This window comes from Rattus norvegicus, chromosome 5 (genome assembly GCF_021556685.1).
Source record: "Rattus norvegicus strain SHRSP/BbbUtx chromosome 5, alternate assembly SHRSP_T2T, whole genome shotgun sequence".
NCBI lineage: Eukaryota > Metazoa > Chordata > Mammalia > Rodentia > Muridae > Rattus > Rattus norvegicus.
This window is the reverse complement of record NC_141538.1, coordinates 160,389,451-160,408,017: the sequence shown is the minus strand read 5'-3', so window position 1 is coordinate 160,408,017 and position 18,567 is coordinate 160,389,451. Positions and strand designations below refer to the sequence as shown.

At 52.5% G+C, this 18,567-nt stretch overlaps 1 protein-coding gene across 4 annotated transcripts in view; it reads left to right on the top strand.

The window, feature by feature from the left end:
• The window catches only part of Kazn (kazrin, periplakin interacting protein), a 988,882-nt gene extending 970,561 nt beyond the window's left edge, over positions 1 to 18,321 (top strand). For all 4 annotated transcript variants that reach the window (XM_087549465.1, NM_001415945.1, XM_087549466.1 and 1 more), the window contains 7 exon segments: positions 2,368 to 2,573; positions 3,428 to 3,546; positions 8,895 to 9,126; positions 11,307 to 11,408; positions 11,925 to 12,091; positions 13,848 to 13,962; positions 15,800 to 18,321. In XM_087549465.1, the coding sequence (XP_087405591.1) occupies positions 2,368 to 2,573; positions 3,428 to 3,546; positions 8,895 to 9,126; positions 11,307 to 11,408; positions 11,925 to 12,091; positions 13,848 to 13,962; positions 15,800 to 15,964 (1,106 nt within the window). In that variant the 3' untranslated portion in view covers positions 15,965 to 18,321.
• The last annotated feature ends 246 nt before the right edge of the window (positions 18,322 to 18,567 follow it).

The following is an 18,567-nucleotide window of genomic DNA, read 5'->3' as shown; positions in this document are numbered from 1 at the left end:
ACACACACACACACCTGCTGGCTGCAGGAGATCTGCATACAAACACTACAGACGCAAGCACGCACAATCATGCACACACAGGCGCACATGGGCACACGCTCACACAGAGGCACACACAGAGTGTTCACTTTCCACTTGTCCACTCCTCAGTCATTCCTCCACCTCCCACTCTGCCTTCCCCTCTCTTCCTGGCCACCTTTTGAGGCTTGCTGTTTCTAGAAAGCTCACGGTGGTGTTTGCTCAGCCCCCTCCCTGCCTGCTTCTCACCTTCCCCTCTGTCACCACCCCCAACCTCCCACAGACCCCTTTCTTGGGAATCAAGCACCATAGACACTCCCCCCTCAGGCACAAATTGTCAGCTCCACTCCTCACCTCCAAACACCCCTGACCCTGACCACCCAGCCCTACCTGGGGTCTAATGAAGGCTCACTCGAATCCCTTCCTTGGCACCTAGGTTAAACAACAAACAACAACAACTACTACTACTACTACTACTACTACTACTACTACTACTACTACTACTATTACTACTACAATAACAACAACAACAAATGCATCTTATCCAAGCAATTCACTAGACCAAGGCACCTGATGAAGTGTGACCCAAGTGTGTCCAAGTCCCAGGGAAAGGCCCTGGTTACCAGTGTCAGCTGTCCCTGAGGGAGGGCCTACCATGTCATCACAGCCAGAGGTGAAACATACTTGCCCACCTAGAGGCACATAACATCTTATACCCATTTAATAGAAACATCTTAAATTCCCGATCTCCCTGAACTGGGCTTCTACGCATGCGCCACCATGTGCAGTTTAAAATTTATACATGGGGGTTGGGGATTTGACTCAGTGGTAGAGCGCTTGCCTAGGAAGCGCAAGGCCCTGGGTTCGGTCCCCAGCCCCGAAAAAAAAATTAAAATTTATACATGTCATATAGTGTGTGTGTGTGTGTGTGTGTGTGTGTGTATTCATACATGTTCATCATGCATGTGTATGCAGGTACACGTGCACATATGTGTGCTTGTGTATGTATATGTATGGGCATATATGCAGGTGTGTGTTCCTATGTGTGCATACAAGTGTGGAGACCAGAGAATAACACCATCTTCCCTGCCTCAGGCACTAATCACTTGTGCTTTTTGAGAAAGGTTCTCTCATCACTGGCCTGGGCTCCCCTAATAGTTAGGCTGTTTGGCCAGGAAGCTCCAGGGACCCACCTGTCTCTGATTTTCACAGGGGAATTACAAGACTGATCGCCACGCCCATTTTTATATACAATTATAGTGTGTGTATATATATGTGTGCGTGTACGTGCGTGTGCATGCTACAAATGCATTTAGGGACAGAGGCAAAGGGTAACTGGATTCAGCTGTCTCCTCCCACTTTTTTTTTCTTTTCTTTTCTTTTTTTCGGAGCTGGGGATCGAACCCAGGGCCTTGCGCTTCCTAGGCAAGCACTCTACCACTGAGCTAAATCCCCAACCCCTCTCCTCCCACTTTTACGTGGATTGAACATAGGTCATTACGCCCATACGGCGAGCACTTCACCCACTGAGCCATCTTGCCGACCATGGCCCATCTATTTTTTTGCATGGGTTCAAGTCCAAGTCCTTATGTTTGAAGCACAAAAGACTGTACCAACCTACCTGGGGGTTTAGTTCCTTCTGTCTATGTTGCTACTCCAGGGACAGGAGGCTGCTGTGTGTTAAAGGTTGGAGCCGGGTCCCATCTGCCCCAAGAAAACAAACCTCCTGGTGTTCTTTGCCACTCTGTGTCTATAATGTGTAAAACTGGGACCAGCCCCTCCCCCACCCCACCCCACCCCACTCCCACCCACAGCCTATGCAGAATGAAATAAGTGGAGTGCATCCCGGCCACACTGTCAAAAGATTGCCCTGAAATCCTCTACTGAAACGGAACGGTGTCTGTCACAGTGTCTGGGCCCAAGTACGTGAAGCAGAACAGAGCCGCGCATGTAGGTCTGCGAGCCTAGGAATTTGTGTCTCCCGGAGACCATTTAACTAAATAGCTGCTGTCTAGCAGCGGCACTGGGAGATTTACATTTTTCTGTTAGGTTCACTCCTTTCTGGAATATCACGTCCCTTGCTCCTTTGGAGAGGCAGAGAGGACCGCCTAGTGGGGGGAGGGGTGACTTTGATTTTTATTCGTTCTTTAACAGTTTCTTACATCCACCCCCCAACCCTCCCCATTCAACTCCCCTGCTGCTCTATACACCCCTCCCAACTCTATTTCCCCCTCTTCTTCAACGACCGCCAATGTCTATCCATGTTTCTTGTGTGTGCATGAATGTGAGGATGTCCACTGCAGCGTGGGCTCCTCCCCAACAGCTCCCCTGTCGACTTGTGTTTTGCAGACTCCGACAGCCAGTGCAGCCCCACACGCCACAGCCTCAGCCTGTCTGAGGGAGAGGAGCAGATGGACCGTCTACAGCACGTGGAGCTGGTGAGGACCACGCCCATGTCCCACTGGAAGGCTGGCACGGTGCAAGCCTGGCTGGAGGTGGTGATGGCCATGCCCATGTACGTCAAGGCCTGTGCGGAGAATGTCAAGAGTGGGAAGGTAGGCAGCTCGGGCCCCTGGGGGATGCCTCCGTACCCTCCCGTGAGGCTTATGCCCTCCCAGGAGTTGGCTGGTATCCATTTTACTCTCGAGACAAGAAGAAGCCTAGTCTAGAAGTTGGCAAAATCGCAGGTCCTGGTCACCAATAAATCAGTCTTCCTAGCAAGGAACACAGCCCTTTGGAGTCATGCTACCTCGCCCTTAGAATGGGACCAACCTTAGATGGTGACCAACTCCCCCCAAGCTGGTGGAAGAGGGACAGGACTGGACTAGGGGGAGGGGATTAGCCTACATGGTGGCCCCACACATCTTGGTTCAATCAGTGGTCCTCCCAAGCAGTGGCCCAAAACAGTAGCTGAGCCCAGGACTTCCCGGAGCCCAGCGAGAGCAGACACAAATGCACAGCCAGGCATCAGAAGACAGCTGAAGCAAGACAGCCCAGGGGGATGTGAGGCTCCATATTAAACATCGTATGGCTCCTAGAAACAGGCTTTTGAATTTTTTATCTTTTTGGCTTTTCGAAACAGGGCTTCTCTCTGGAGCCCTGGCTGGTTGTCTTGGAACTCTATAGAGCAGATTGGCCTTGAACTCAGAGATCTACCTGAATCTGCCTCCCAAGTGCTGGGATTAAAGACATGTGCCACCACTCCCCAGAGACAAGCTTTATTGGGAGTTTCCAGTCATCACGGGCTGTAGAGGTGTCCCGCTGCACTGTCTAGGGAGATGACTGGAAGAGGAATACAGATGAGAAGCCCGCATTCTCATATTGGCTCGGCAGCAGCAGGGCCTGGAGCTCTCCCTACCCCTTGCCCCAACTCTCACTTTCCCACACTAAGTCTACCTCTTGGACGCAGGTGCTGCTCAGCCTGAGCGACGAGGACCTGGAGTTGGGCCTTGGTGTGTGCAGCTCCTTGCACAGGCGCAAGCTCCGACTGGCCATTGAGGACTACCGAGATGCCGAGGCGGGCCGCAGGTGAGCCGCTGAAACCTGGGCAAAGCCAGGACCCTCTGTCCCGAGCCTCTCTGTCACCCAGTCAAGCAGGGCGCTTATCAGGAACAGCAAAGATAGCCTAAGCATGGCCTGTCACCATAGAAAAATGGACACACGGAAAAAGGCATGTATGCCCAGAATATGGGAGACACACCTCCAACCAGAGCAGGAGTCTAGAGAGTAGGTGGCTGCCCAAATGGCAGGGACCAGGCCACACATAACCAACATGTCTGTCTTACCCGCTCAAAGCTCAGTTCTGTCCATCCCAGGGTGAGGAAAGGGAGCAAGAGGGAAGACAGAAGTAGAAGGGGACGGGATGGAGGGATCCCATAGTCTTACACAGGAGTGGAGCCAAGTGGTTTGGGCATCTCTCAGCAGGTGTACCTGGTGATAGCTGGGTTGACCTCGCTAGAGACCTGTCCTCTTTCCCCGTACCACCCCCACCCAGCCTTCCTCCCTCCCTCCCTCTCTATTGACCGGCTGGAGGGGGCGGGGTCCACCATTGGAGCAGCTCTGGTGAAAGGGAAGCCCCGCCCAGCACCCGGTCCTCGGCACTCCAAGCGGGGAGGGGCCAGTTTTGTAAACCTGACACGGTCTGTTTTGCATAATTATCTCCTTCGCCGCTTTCCCATCGTTTCCGTACAGTTAATTAATCAAACCTAGCGGTGTGTGCTGCTATCTGCAGAAGCTGCTTTGTGGATTAAAGGGAGGAGGGGGTGGAGAGGCAGCAGTTCCGAAGCAGAGAAACACAATCCCTACGAAGGTGGAGAGGAGCCCTGGAACTGTGAATTACTGGCGGCAAGGATTACTGAGAAGGGGTCTGAACGCTGGCAGCTTGGCGCCGGCAGCAGAAGTGTCAGGCTGGGAGGGAAGGGCTGATGGGGTGGAAGCGCCCCTTCAACCTCTGGGCCTTCAGGGCTCCGGAAGTACCTTCCTAGCCACCTCCTAACCGCTTTCATCCTCTAGAGCCCAAAGAACCCTCTCATACCCTCACTACTGGAGGTAGAGAACCCCTCGCGCTCACACCACGCCTCATATCCTAGAGGGTTCCTGCGTGCTATCTGCGCCCCTTCGTGCTGCCTGCGGCATGCGGGGCTGCCGGCTTCAGCTCACAGAGTCCCCACCATTGCCTGAGTGTCCACCGCTGTCCCCAAAGCATGGCTGCCCCCATCAGCTTAGGTTGCCATACAAAATGCTACCAACTGGGTACCATGAACACCAGACATCTGTCACCAGTTCTGAAGGTGACAAGGGTAAAAGGGAGCAGGGTGTCAGTGTGGTTGGGCTCCAGCAGGAGTACCCCTCCTGGTTATGCGTGGCAGCCTTCTTCAGGGTCCTCACACGGCGGGGGAGTATAATTTACCCCCCAATGATGTCAGGTAACCCTAACGCCTCCCATATCCCCACTCAGAAACCATCCCATAGACGTGTGGGTATAGGGGACAAGCACTGGTCTATGACCACACATAAACACAGGAGCTGCAGCTGAGATCCACCAGGAGCTCAGAACGATGTGGTTCAAAGGCACAGCCACGTGTGCAGGGGAGAGTTGAAGCAGGACAATTCCAGGAAGCCTGGGGTCCCCACATTAGACAGTCTATGTCCTGTGGAGCCATCCCTTACTGTGAGATTCCTCATCCCTGTGGAAATCAAGCCTGTTTCTAACAGGCTGAGCAACTTTGTTTTCTCTGGGACTCGGTTTCCTCCCCTGTGAAGTAAAGAGGAAAGAGTTGACCAAAAGCTAAGGATTGCGGGCTGGGGATTTAGCTCAGTGGTAGAGCGCTTGCCTAGGAAGCGCAAGGCCCTGGGTTCGGTCCCCAGCTCCGGGGGAAAAAAAGAACCAAAAAAAAAAAAAAGCTAAGGATTGGACCCCTTTTAGGAATCTGGTGCAAGTCGTGATGCCTTCTCCAAATGAACTGTACAAGACTTATATAACTTTGCATTTTCCAGCCCTCTGACTCAGCCACAGAACCTTTCAAAAGCCCTCGGCTCCTGGGATCACAGCCTTATGTGGGCGTGGCCTCTCTGGGTCTCACAATTCCCTTTGCCAACCCTTCCCCTGTCTCTTGACACAATTCCACTTACCCATCCCATCCATGCCACAGGCAGACATAACAGCCCCCATCTTGGAGGTAATAGTCAAGTGCAGATGGGGAACAGGCAAAGAGTCACACCACATCCAAGGTGTCTTTCCGCCCTCCTGTGGTGCCAGTGTGTTAGATGTTTAACAGTGCCAGCTCCTACTGTTAGTTACAGAGCTGGGCTTAGAGTTCTCCTTTGTCTAGTCCCTTCAGTCCCCACCATTCCATGTAGCATATTTGGCTGTCTCCATTTTGCAGAAGAAACAGCCCTAGGGGTGCAAGCTCCCACATCCAGAACCGTCTCCCAGTGTTTTTGCTAACTTATGACCCAGGCTCTCTGCATGACACGCCCAGCCTCAGACCTTAAGGTCTGGCCTAGCTCTCTACCTGAGGAAGAGGTACTGACAGCTACTGGTTGAAACAGCGTCTGGATTCCTGTTGACACCAGACTTGGGTTCCAACATCAGCTCTGAGTAGAAACTGGGAAAGACTGACCAAGCTTTAGGCTGGAGAGATGGCTCAGCAGTTAAGAGCACTGACTGTTCTTCCAGAGGTCCTGAGTTCAATTCCCAGCAACCACATCATGGTGGCTCACAACCATCTGTAATGGGATCTGATGCCCTCTTCTGGTAGTGTCTGAAGACAGCTACAGTGTACTCATATATTCACGCTTCAATGTAGAGAGGCATTTTGAAGGCCACATGTATGTCCTTTGGGAACTTATAGAGGCATAAGTGGTGGTAACAAGTGCCTCCTGGCCACCCCCCCCCAACCGTGTGGCACTATTGACTTCAGAAGTGGGGGGGGACTTTCCCCTTTTCCCCACGAGTGACAGCGCTGTCATGAGCACCCAACTCAGAGCCACGATGGCCATGAAAGATGGGGCTAGGGGTTGGGGATTTAGCTCAGTGGTAGAGCGCTTGCCTAGTAAGCACAAGGCCCTGGGTTCGGTCCCCAGCTCCGAAAAAAAGAATAAAAAAAAAAAAAAAAAAAGAAAGATGGGGCTAGGCAAAGGCCCCTTATGACAAGCTGGGCGGGCCCTGGAGGGTGAGCAGGCTCTGTACTGGAACCATCGTCCCAGAAGGAAGATTATCTTGGGCTGGAATATTCTAGTTTAGGAGCTGCACCAGGGCAGGTGGAAGCCCAGACCCTCTCCTAGCCTTCATTTTTTTCTCTGAGCAGTGAGTTTCAAGACACACCAGGCAGCATTCACTCACCTGGGTGGGCTGAGTAAGCTGCCCGGTCCCTTACCAGGACAATCTACCGAGCGAGTTGGCCGGTAAGCTGTAGTTAACCCCAACATACCAGGTACCCACATGGGGATCTGGGAGCTTTGGCAAGAGAGAGGATCCTGGTCCAGTAGGTATTCCTGAAAGGTATCTGGGAAACCAGACAGCCCAGTGGAGTCTGTAGAAGATGATAAAGAGGGAATGTTGGGCAACAGACCTGGAGACAGAGAACAAGGTCCTGCCTTGGGGAAACAGCCAAGGGGTTCCAGGAAGTTGGGGGCAGAACAAGGGAGAGGGGTCCAGGAACCCAGACAGACATTCTGCAAACAAGTAGTTAGTAATGTGAACATCTGACCAGCCCACACCCACTACATCAGTGAACATGGCCCTGTTCCTGACCACCGCTCCAGAACCCTAAGTTAGAGACAAGGAACAGTAAACTAGTGGATCCTTCTCTACTTAAATGCAATATGCATCAAGTGCTTTGAGGGCAATGACCAACCAGATAGGAGAGGGGCAATCTAAGACAGATCAGGAGAGACATCTTCTGGGGAAAGGAAGGAGGGAGCCCTACCAGCACCTCGAGTGCAGGCTCAGAAGACGCTCAGTGTTGGGATGAGGGAAGGGCAAGAAAGCCTTTAGACTGGGAGCAGAATGGGGTGGGTCAGCTATCTCGGGCTGACCCAGAGAAGGGCAGTGTCCCTTTGTGAGCCAATTGTGTCCCCTTGTACTGAGTGCTGCCTTTGTGTGAGCGCTCCCTCTGTGTCATCCCTGGCTCCCATCTAGACAAAGTTGTGCTCCTACCATCCAGCACTGGGTCACTTCTCAGCGTCCCTCTGCAGGTAGGTCTAGAGGAAGACCTCATTCCTTCTGTGAGGCTACCACTGTGTGGTGAGCAGAGGAACAGCAGCTAGGGACCGCCTTAGCCAGGTGTATCCATCCCTCAACAAACCTTTTTGCGGAACACATACCAGGGAGCTCTCAACCAGTATCTTCAATTCCAGGCAATCAGACAACCCATGCCCTTAACACACACACACACACACACACACACACACACACACACACACACACACACACACATGCCTAGAGTGCATAAACCCACAAAGGTGCATACACATAAAACAGTAAATAATTAATGTTTTAAAGCCTTTTTGCAGTTGGGGATTTAGCTCAGTGATAGAGCGCTTGCCTAGCAAGCACAAGGCCCTGGGTTAGGTCCCCAGCTCCGAAAAAAAAGAAAAAAGAAAAAATAAATAAAGCCTTTTTGCATACTTACAATGTGCATGTTTCTGGGGTTCTGTCCTGTGCAAAAGTCTGTGGTACAGCAGTGAGGTGGCAAGAGCAGCCTGCGGATATGGGCAATCTGGGTTTCCCTGACCCAGAGATGAGCCAATGAGGGAAGGACTGAGCCACAGCCCCGTCTTGGGACAGAAGACTCTGGCACACTCTGAGTGGACCTATGAAGGTCATAAAGGCTTCTCACCCCACCTCCAAACAGGAATGGGGACCAGAGGGCAGCAGACGGGTGAGCAGGGGAGGGGGATGGTCAGCCTGAGGCTTTGAGGGGTCCTGGGCTCTGCAGGGGTGCACCTGGCTATAGGCATCTCTCATGACGCTCCTCTCAGTCTGAGTCTGAGTGTGGTCTGCGGATGTTCCTTTTGTCCCTGGGATCCTCTGTTGTCTGTCTGTCTCTCTGCCTTACTCTCTCCTTCCCTACCCACCTCTGCCTAAGTCTCTGTGTATCTAATTGTCTCTGTCTCCATCTCTGTCTTTGTCTCTCCCTCCCTCTCCCTCTTCCTCACCCTCCTTCCCTCCTCTCTCTCTCCCCACATCTCTGACCTCTTCATTGTTTTCTTCCCCTTCATCCCTCTATTCTACCCATTTCCCCATCGGCCTCTCTGGCTTTCCCATCTACTCCCTGTCCTGCCTTTGGTCATCTCTGGCCCCATTTCCTCCTGCCCCACCTCTGACGCTTTCCCCACTCCCACCTCTCTCTCTGGCTGTGTCTCCTTTTCAGCCTGTCCAAAGCCGCCGACCTGGACCATCACTGGGTGGCCAAGGCCTGGCTGAACGACATTGGCCTGTCCCAGTATTCCCAGGCCTTCCAGAACCACCTGGTCGATGGGAGGATGCTGAACTCGCTGATGAAGAGGGACCTGGAGAAGCATCTGAACGTGTCCAAGAAGTTTCACCAAGTTAGCATCTTGCTAGGGATCGAGCTGCTGTACCAAGTGAACTTCAGCAGGGAGGTGAGGATTAAAGGGGGCAGGGCAAGGGGCAGGCCTCTCCCACAACCCATCTCCACATCCAGTTTCTATCTAACCAGTTTCTGTCTTCCATCCACCCACCCGCTGATCCAGCCATCCACTCACTTATTCAACCATCCATTAATCTACCCAGTCATCCGCCCATCTATCCTACTACCCACACATCTACCCATCTATCCATTTCCCCATCCACCCCTCCATCTATCTGCTGACCCACTGCTCACCCACCCATCTATCCAGCTACCCACTCTCCACCCACCTACCCATCCATGTACCTACCCACTCCCAATCTACCTCCCATCTCTCCACCTATCTAGTTTCCATCCCACCCCATCCATCCACCCACCTACACACACAATTAGCATCCATCCATCCATCCGTCTGCCCATCTGCCCACCCGACCATCCATACACCCATCCACCCATCTGTCCATCCATCCATCCATCCATTCATCTATCCATCCATCCATCCACCCATCCATCCGTCTGTCCATCCATCCATCCGTCTGTCCATCCATCCACCCATCTATCCATCCATCCATCCATCCATCCATCTATCCATCCATTTGTCCGTTCATCCATCCATCCATCCATCCATCCATCCATCCATCCATCCATCCAACTATCTCCCCCCTTCATCTAGCAACTGCTTATTTGAGTAGACAAGAACCTACTTCGCTCAGTTCAGAGGACCTGGGGAATCCTCAATCTCAGAAAGCTCATCAAGGAGAACGGCGCAAGTCCATGGTCACAATACTATGGAAGCCGGCGGGGTTCTCTGAAAGCTCTGAGAAACACCTTCTTGAGGACCAGGGAGGGGTCCTGAGGAAGTGAAGCTAAACAAAGAGCCATTGTGGGGATCTGCAGCTGCCAATAAAGGAGGCAAATGCAGCCAAGAGAACCGTGGGGACCAAGTCCCAGAGTCCAGGTCTGCAGCAGCAGCCACACAGCATGGGTGGGCAGTGAACTTGGTACACGGGTGGAAACCAGAGCCCTGGCTGTTGTAGGTTTACGTTCTGATGCTCCTTAATCCTGAATTCTGCTAAGTCGGAGAATACAGGGCTGTAACCTCAACTTTTGTAGCTTATCTTCCTACATGTTCCCTGAGGAGGTCCCTGCAAGGCTCAACTTACCCTAGAGTCATGTAAGAGCAGCCCATCTCAGTGTTGAGAGAGGAACAGAGAGAAAGCTGTCATCCCTGTGCCTCATTGCCTATTGCATGACTGGTCAGAAGGAGAAGATGGGGGCCCAGGCTCTGGCCTCTGGGATCCCCAGTATGATGAGAAGGGTAAACATGAGGTGTCCTGACTGTAATATGTGGAGCCAATGCACTGGGATAGCAGAAGTGACGGGGACTTTGGGTTGGAAGTCCTAGAGAGGATGTGTCTTAGTTACTGTTCTGTTTCTGTGAAGAGACACTGTGACCAAGGCAACCTGTAAAAGAAAGCATTTCCTTGGGCACTCACTAACAGCTTCAGAGGGTTAGTTTATTTCCATCATGACAGGAAGCATGGCAGCACCAAGGCAGGCAGGGCGCTGGATCAGTAGCTCAGAGCTTCTATCTGACCCACAAACGGGTGGGGAGACTGGGAATGGCATAGGCTTTTGAAACCTCAAAGCCCCCATCCCATCCCCTACCCACAGTGACACATCTTCTCCAACAAGGTCACACCTCCTGATCCTTCCCAATCAGTTCCACCAAACTGGAACCAGACAGCCGAATATATGAGCCTATGAGGACCATTCTCATTCAAACACAAACATGCCTCTGCCGGAGCTCTTGGTCTTGGTCAGTAATCCGGGGCAACCTGTGAAAGGACAGCGAGCTGATTCCTCCACGGGACCGGACAATGGTATTCCAAACCAATATGCACAGACCTCAAGAGCCCCCCTACCATAGGTAGGGTTTCCACAAATGTCCACTGAGCACCTGCTCTCATTGTGGGGCAGCGATGCCACGGGTCCCCACACCTGATTCCTTGCACCCTAGGAAGCAGATTCTTCTGTTTCTCACAATACAGAAAGCGTAGTCTGACAGCTCTGGGTGGCCCTCATCACACCAGCGTACTGAAGTCCCTGACTAACACCACGGAACTTCCTTCCGCATGTGACCTCCATGTGTCCCTCACGTCTTCAACTGACTCCCTGTTTTCCACCTCCCAGGCCCTCCAGGAGCGCAGAGCCCGCTGTGAAACACAGAACACAGACCCTGTGGTCTGGACCAACCAGCGGGTGCTCAAGTGGGTGCGAGATATCGACCTGAAGGTGAGAGGCGGTGGTAATGAAGGCATGGGGTGTGGGTGGTTCTTTAGCTTATGCAAATGAGATGCAAATCAGTACTTTACATCACTTTGATGTAAAGTGGTGGGCGCCATCACCCAGCCTGACAAGGACTCGGCTTTCTGGATTAGAATCCCTTGCTGCTATAGTAAGGACCCCTGTTGAAAACACTCATCACTGGGGCAATTCTTTTTTTTTTTTTCTTTTTTCTTTTTTTTCGGAGCTGGGGACCGAACCCAGCGCCTTGCACTCACTAGGCAAGCGCTCTACCGCTGAGCTAAATCCCCAACCCCCACTGGGGCAATTCTTAGCAATATCTTTTCCATAAATGTCTATGGCGCATGTCAGGGTCCAGCAAGTGTCAGTGACATAAGGCCCCTTTGTTCATAGCTCCGAGGATGGGGAACAGGTCCCGCTCACTCTCAAATCAGTCAGCTGTTGGGGTCACATCCCTGCCTGGCTCCGATGGCCCCTGACTCCGCCTCACGCTTCTGCCCTCAGGAGTATGCCGACAACCTGACCAACAGCGGAGTCCACGGTGCTGTGCTGGTCCTGGAGCCCACGTTCAATGCTGAGGCCATGGCCACCGCCCTGGGCATCCCCAGCGGGAAGCACATCCTCAGGAGACACCTGGCAGAGGAGATGAGCACCGTCTTCCATCCAGCCAAGTGAGTGGGCCACGGTACTCAGGATGCAGGATATGGCTGGGGAACCAGACGGTACTGATGCAGCTCTGGTGCTTGCCTGGCTGAGCGCCACTTATCCTTGCACCACACTGGTCAGGAAGGAGCATCGGGTCCCGAATGAGGCATACGTTAAATCCGCTGCACTGGGCATTTAAAGTAGGGAGAGCGAACGGTTCGACGGGAGAAAGGCTATGTGAGGTGTAGCTTAAACTGGGGACCATGGGGGCTGGGGATTTAGCTCAGTGGTAGAGCGCTTACCTAGGAAGCGCAAGGCCCTGGGTTCGGTCCCCAGCTCCGAAAAAAAGAACAAAAGAAAAAAAAAAAACTGGGGACCATGTGCACTGATTTCACAGGACGAGGTGGCCACTCTGCCAGGTGTAGCCATGGAGATGAGGGTTCAGAGGCAGGATTAGGCATATACATGGTGCTTCTGACCCAAGGGAGCAGAGCAAGACCACCCACCTACACTGGTCCCCTTGCCAAGAGAGCAATTGGGATGAGTACCCAGTCAGCACAGACCCACCCTGTGCATGCTGTCAAGGGTCACACTGGGAGGGGGGTGGCTCCTTGTTCTTAGTTGGGCCAGTCACTCCTTGGGAGCTACATAAAAGCTGGGATCAAAAGAAGGAAGTGGGCTTCCTCCAGGATTTGGAGGCTGATGGGACAGGGAGACAGGGCAACCATCAGCCGGAGCCTAACAGCTTGCTGTCACCTCTATCCGGATGTAGCCCATCGGTATCACATTTGGCTGGTGAGGCGAGGTCCCTGACTTGGGTACCATGAGCCCAGGGGAGAGACTTCAGTCAGATGAGGGGACTCACAGCCCCAAGAGCTCCTAAGAAGTTCAGAAACCACCCCAATAGCAGAGAGAGCCCTGCCCCCGCAGGAGACAGTTATCCCGGGCACACGGTGAGATGTTTGAGGTGGTTCCTGGAGTTGATATTAATGAGGCAGTTCTGCAGTGAGCCACACAGGGAAGGCCTCTGCTCTCCTTCCCTGCTTCTGCTCAGCTTTCGAAGAGGAGGGGGAGGAGAAGCAGGAGGAGAAGCAGGTTAAGGGACAGTGGTGGTGACCCTTTGGATCCACCCGGTGTGCTCTTCCCAGGATGCTGTGGGTTGGGTGGGAAAATACCAGCTGGAGAAACATCCCTTGTCATTAAGTTCAATATTAGGATTCCATCCTGGACAGCATCCCAGACTGGGTGGACCCAGCAGTCCTTCACAGTGATGTCACAAAATGTGATGTCACAAAATGCCATGGGCAAGGCGCTGTCTCTTTGCTTCATTTGTCCCAAGAACAACACACACACACACACACACACACACACACACACACACACACACACACACACTGTGAGGAAGGATTGCTTATTTTTAATCAATATTGGAGAGACCTGCATATTCCAGACAAGCACTCGATTACTGAGCTATATACACAGCCTTCATTTTTGTTTAATGTATTTGAGTGTTTTGCCTCTGTGTGTGTGTGTGTGTGTGTGTGTGTGTGTGTGTGTGTGTGTGTACACCATGTGTATCCCTGGTGCCCATGAAGGCCAGAAGAGGGCATCAGATCCCTAGAAACTGTAGCTATAGACAATTGTAAGCTACCATGTGGGAAACAAACCCCAGTCCTCTCTCTCTAAAGGAATAGCCAGTGTTTTAAGCATCAGGGATGTGGGACTGGGGAAAGGGGCAGTGGGCTGTGTCTCTTACTAAGTCTAACTTGTGAATTGTCCCAGCTCCACAGGCATCCGAGAGTCTGAGCGCTTTGGGACACCACCTGGCAGGGCCTCCAGCATCACCAGAGCTGGGAAAGAGGACGGTAGCAGTAACAGCAAGTACAGAACTGGCCGGGTAAGTGGCTTTTCTGTCCACAGGGCCAGACATCCTTTCCAGATGGACCTATGGCTCCTTTGTCCCCTGTGAACCTGGAGCAGATTCGGATCACAGATGCACACAGGACAGTCATCACGTATCTGGGCCCTTGCTTAAAATAATGCCCAGTGACAAGGGTCCATGCAAGGCAGAGCCTATGGCAGGGTGGCTACAGATGGTGGGATCCCCTCACCTCCTGAAGCACATGGCCCCTGGGGTGCAGAGCCCCCTCGCATAGCTGACTGCTAGGCGAGATCAGGGAGCTCTATGCTCGGAAAACCTTTGACTTGGATTCTGAACTCCTTAGCCAGAAAGGAACCTCTAGTGTACCCAGTAGGACAGCACAGGACAAGGGCAGCTGGCTAGAGAACAACAGAAACTGTAGATGTAGCCACCGTCATGGTCACTGCATACAGTGAAGTCTTTGCATTCACTTGGTGTCACCTGGACTTCACTTGAGCTCAGGAGGGGCATTGCCAGAACAGGTTGCCACTGGCATCTGAGGACATTATCCTGGGCTAGCCATTCTTGGTTTTTGGTTTAATTTTGGTTTTGCAGAACTGGGCGTCAACCCCAGGACTAGGATCGTACGTGCTAGGCAAACACTCGAGCACTGAACTACACCCCAACCAACCTTTCTTATGTTCCTGTTTTATTTTTTAAAAATACTTTTAGAGTATTTATGTGTGCACACCCCGGCATGCACGCCGAGGTCACAGGACAACTTGTAGGACTCAGTTCTCTTCTGCCATGAATGCGGGTGCCAGGGGCTGAGCTCTGATCGCCAATCTCAGCGTCAAACACCTTTACCCGCTGAGCCATCTTGCCAGCCTGGCCCTGTTTTATTTTTGAGATACGTCTCACAATGTGGCCAAATCTGGTCTGAAACTCACCGTCCTCCAGTCCCAGCTTCCCAAGGGTTGGGATTAAAGGCAGGCGGCCTGTTGAAGTTCTAGGGCTTCCTTTCAACTGTATCTTCATTCCAAAGGAGAAAAAAAAATTGTTGGGAAGGAGGAGAACTCATGTCCCTTCACAGATACACACAGGCTGCCTGAATAGACCCACATTAGGGAAATTTGGAAGCCCTGAGTGAAAAGTTCTCATTGGAGAACGGCTCTCAAGTGAGGATGCTCCGGTCTACAAAGACAGACAGTCCAGGCCATAACCGCTTAGTGTTGCGGGAGCAAAAGTCAGCTCAGAAGCAGAGGCACCACCAAGAGGCCTCCGTGTGGGGGGACAGTTCCCACAGGGCACTCGCTCTGAGCTGCCCATGTCGCAGCCCCTGCCATACAGATTTTTTGCTCTTTCCAACAGTTCGCCCAAGTCGCTGTCACTTTTCCCATCATGCAAAATGAAGGCTCAGAGAGGAGCAGTAACTTATCCCAGATCCCACAACCAGAAATACAGAACAGGACTCATATGCAAGCCTCAAGCCCATTTCTGTGGCCATACCAAGTAGGGCTAGAGTTCCTCCTGGATTCAGCATACAACGAGACCTCCTATTTGTGGTCACACGCACTCCCAGGCATTGTCCTGTCTATCAACAGTTAGCGGGGAAGGGGCTATAGAGTCATTAGTCTGAAGTCACCCCTTGGTAATTGACTGTTTGTAGCTGGGAACTCAAACGCTGGTTCCTTATGGGATTTCTGCCATCCCTTCCCTGTGTCTAGGCAGTAGGGGTGGTGTCCATGGAGTAGTCCAGAAAGGTTCCGAGAGATGGTGACGGTCACACAGCAATTAGATTGGAGGTGCCACACCGTGACACAGTTCTCACCTATCTCTTACTCTGTCCTCTGGTTTCTTTCTGTCCCCTCAGCTGCCCCTGGGGAAGATAGGAAGAGGCTTCAGCAGCAAAGAGCCTGATTACTATGACGACTATGGCTCTCTGGAGAACGAGGACTGCGGGGACGATGACCTCCAAGGCAGGCCCGAGCAGTGTCGTCTGGAGGAATACAGCAGCTTGGAGGTCACCAATGTGTAAGAAAGCCATGTGCCTCAACTCCAGAACAGGGAGGAGGAAGAGAAGGAGCCCAGTGTCCCAGAGCCGTCCATCCCCACTGTACAGCATGACCCAGAGCTGAGGACAGACAGGTGTCAGAACAGAGTTCCCAGAGACGGTCACAATTTCCAGGGGGCACCAAGGACAGAGAATGCCCACCTTGGTGTCCTGTATCTCTGAGGACAGATCATCCGGTCACCACCCAGTGGGTGGCCCGGGTGCTGCTGGTTCTTTACACTGAACCTTCAAGGACAGTCAAGGAGGGTCAGTCTTGTGGGCCTGGAACACCCTCCCGGGAGGAGTAGGAAAGCCACTCAGCCTTGGCAGAGCCAGGGACACTGAGAACCAATTGCAAAGCCAACCAGCAGCTGCCAGGTGATGGACGCTGACCGTCAGCCCACTGGGCAGAGAACTTGAACTCTGACCTCCGCGTTCACTCAGGAAGGATGCAAAATGGCCTGGGCATTGCTTCCATTTTAAGAGCAGCACATCATGAGGTGGACGTGTGGGAGCAGGAAGGAAATCTCTGCAGGGCAGAGGGGCCTGACAGCAGCCGCCCTAGGGGATTCAGACATCCCCTGTCACCAGGATGAATGTGATTTCCAGAGTGGGTTGGGGGATAGCTACTGAGTTCTGTCCCAAACAGCTATTCCAAGTGTGGGCATAAAATGGGAGACTGCTTGTCATTAACCCGACCAACCCCTCTGGTGATGTCCCTGTCAGCTGAGACAGGTAAGGTCGCCCATGAGCTAACAGAGGTGCAAATCTCACAGAACAAGGTCACCGGGTTGTCTGAGTGGGATCTTTTTAGCCACAGTCTTGATCTGCCAGTGTTTTGCTGTGTGGCTTCCTCCCAGTGACCTCACCTCTCTGTGCCTCAGTGTCTTACCTATAATACTTCCGGTTCCTTCCAGAGGAGCCGTGAGCATTAACATTCGCTAACATTTGTCCCAAGCTTTGAGCCTCTCAGGAAACAGCTGGACGGGATGGGACGTGGGGAGGAATGAGCCTAGTTCCACCCACAACATTTGCAGACACCGGGCCAGTTTGATCCATTTTGGATGGGGGAGATAGGTAGGAGGGGAACGCAGAACGTTTAATATTGAGAGTTTTGCCTGTGGGCCTACTGGGTGCAGGGTCCAAGCTGACTGAGCAGAGCCTTCCTTGATGACAGGGAGGAATTCAGGGCAGCTCTGCTCTGTGCCAACTCTCCTCAGATTCCCAGAGATGATAGGGGGGTTAGGGGATAGGCACAGCCTCTGAGCCACCAAAGTCAGACTTCTGTAGCGGTGTAGAGAGCTTTTCTTTGTGGGAAGACCACACAAAGCCAGTAAACTTGAAAGTCACGGCCCCCCATGTTAAAGACATCTCTCTAAGGGTCCCACAGGCATGGTCTCCCTCACAACCTGAGTCCAGGGGCCTCGGAGATGGGGAGAAATCTTTCTGTCTGGGGCTCAGCCTCCAAAGGACACCCGGCAGACACCAGGACTCACAGGGTCAACCTCTGGGGTGTAACCCAGCTTGGTTCAGGCTCTACATTCCTGAGTGTTTAAAATATGCATTCCCCATCCCTGGAATCCTGAAGCAAATGAACCCTTAGTTCAATAAGGAGAGGGGAGGCCCTCGTCTAATTGAAGACAGCTGTCACTGTCAAACCAAGTCCCTAAAGGGCGACACAGCTTCTGGAGCCAGGAATATACTGACAGCCTTCCTGGAAATGTTGCTGGCTTTGTGGGCTCCTTGCAAGGGCAAGGTCTAGGTAGGGAGAGACTCCACACTTTCTTCCTACAGGCTGGGAGTCAAATAGCATCAGGAGGCTCTTTCCCTGTGTACTCTGGGCCTCCATCTTGTGCATGCCTGTCCGTCTCCATCCTCACCCAGTGGTCACTTTTAGCAGACACTCTATTTCGACTCCTTACCACAGGGTGCAGGGGTTGTCAGGTGACTAGAGTCAGAAGTGAAGAGAGGGGCTCTCCCCTAAGCCTGGCCTGCACAGGGCGCTTAGAACAGGGAACCCTGCCAAAGACTGAGGTCATGAAGGTAGGTGGGGTCCCGGCAGATGTAAATTTGAACTTCAGGACCATGACAAAGAGCTCCAGCAGGATCAGGACAGCCCTTTCCAGGAGGCCCAGGACCATTTCCCGGGTTGTGGGGGAAAGTGTCTCCTAAGTGGGTGGCAACTTCTGGGTCTCACTTTACAGAAGCCAGTGTGGGTGGTGATGTCTCCTGCCCCGTGAAAGGTCTGTAAATGCAGGGCAAATGAACAGTGAACTCAGTGTCCGGCACCTTCCCGGAGGGAATTTTAACAATGTAACAATAAATGCTTGACCTTGAGGCGATCCTCCTTTCTGGGTGGTCCTTAACTTCGTAACTGCAATTTTGCTTCTGTGTCGAATCAGAATATAAATATCTGTGTTTTCAATGGTCCTAGGTAACCCCTGTGAAGGAGTCATTGAATGCTCAACCAAAGGGTTGTGACCTCCAGGTTGAGAATATAGGTAGAAGTGGGGAGGGGAGCCCAGCTTTCAGTTTTGTCAATGAGGAAATTTCTTTGGCTCTGAGGAACTGTACTATAAACATCTACG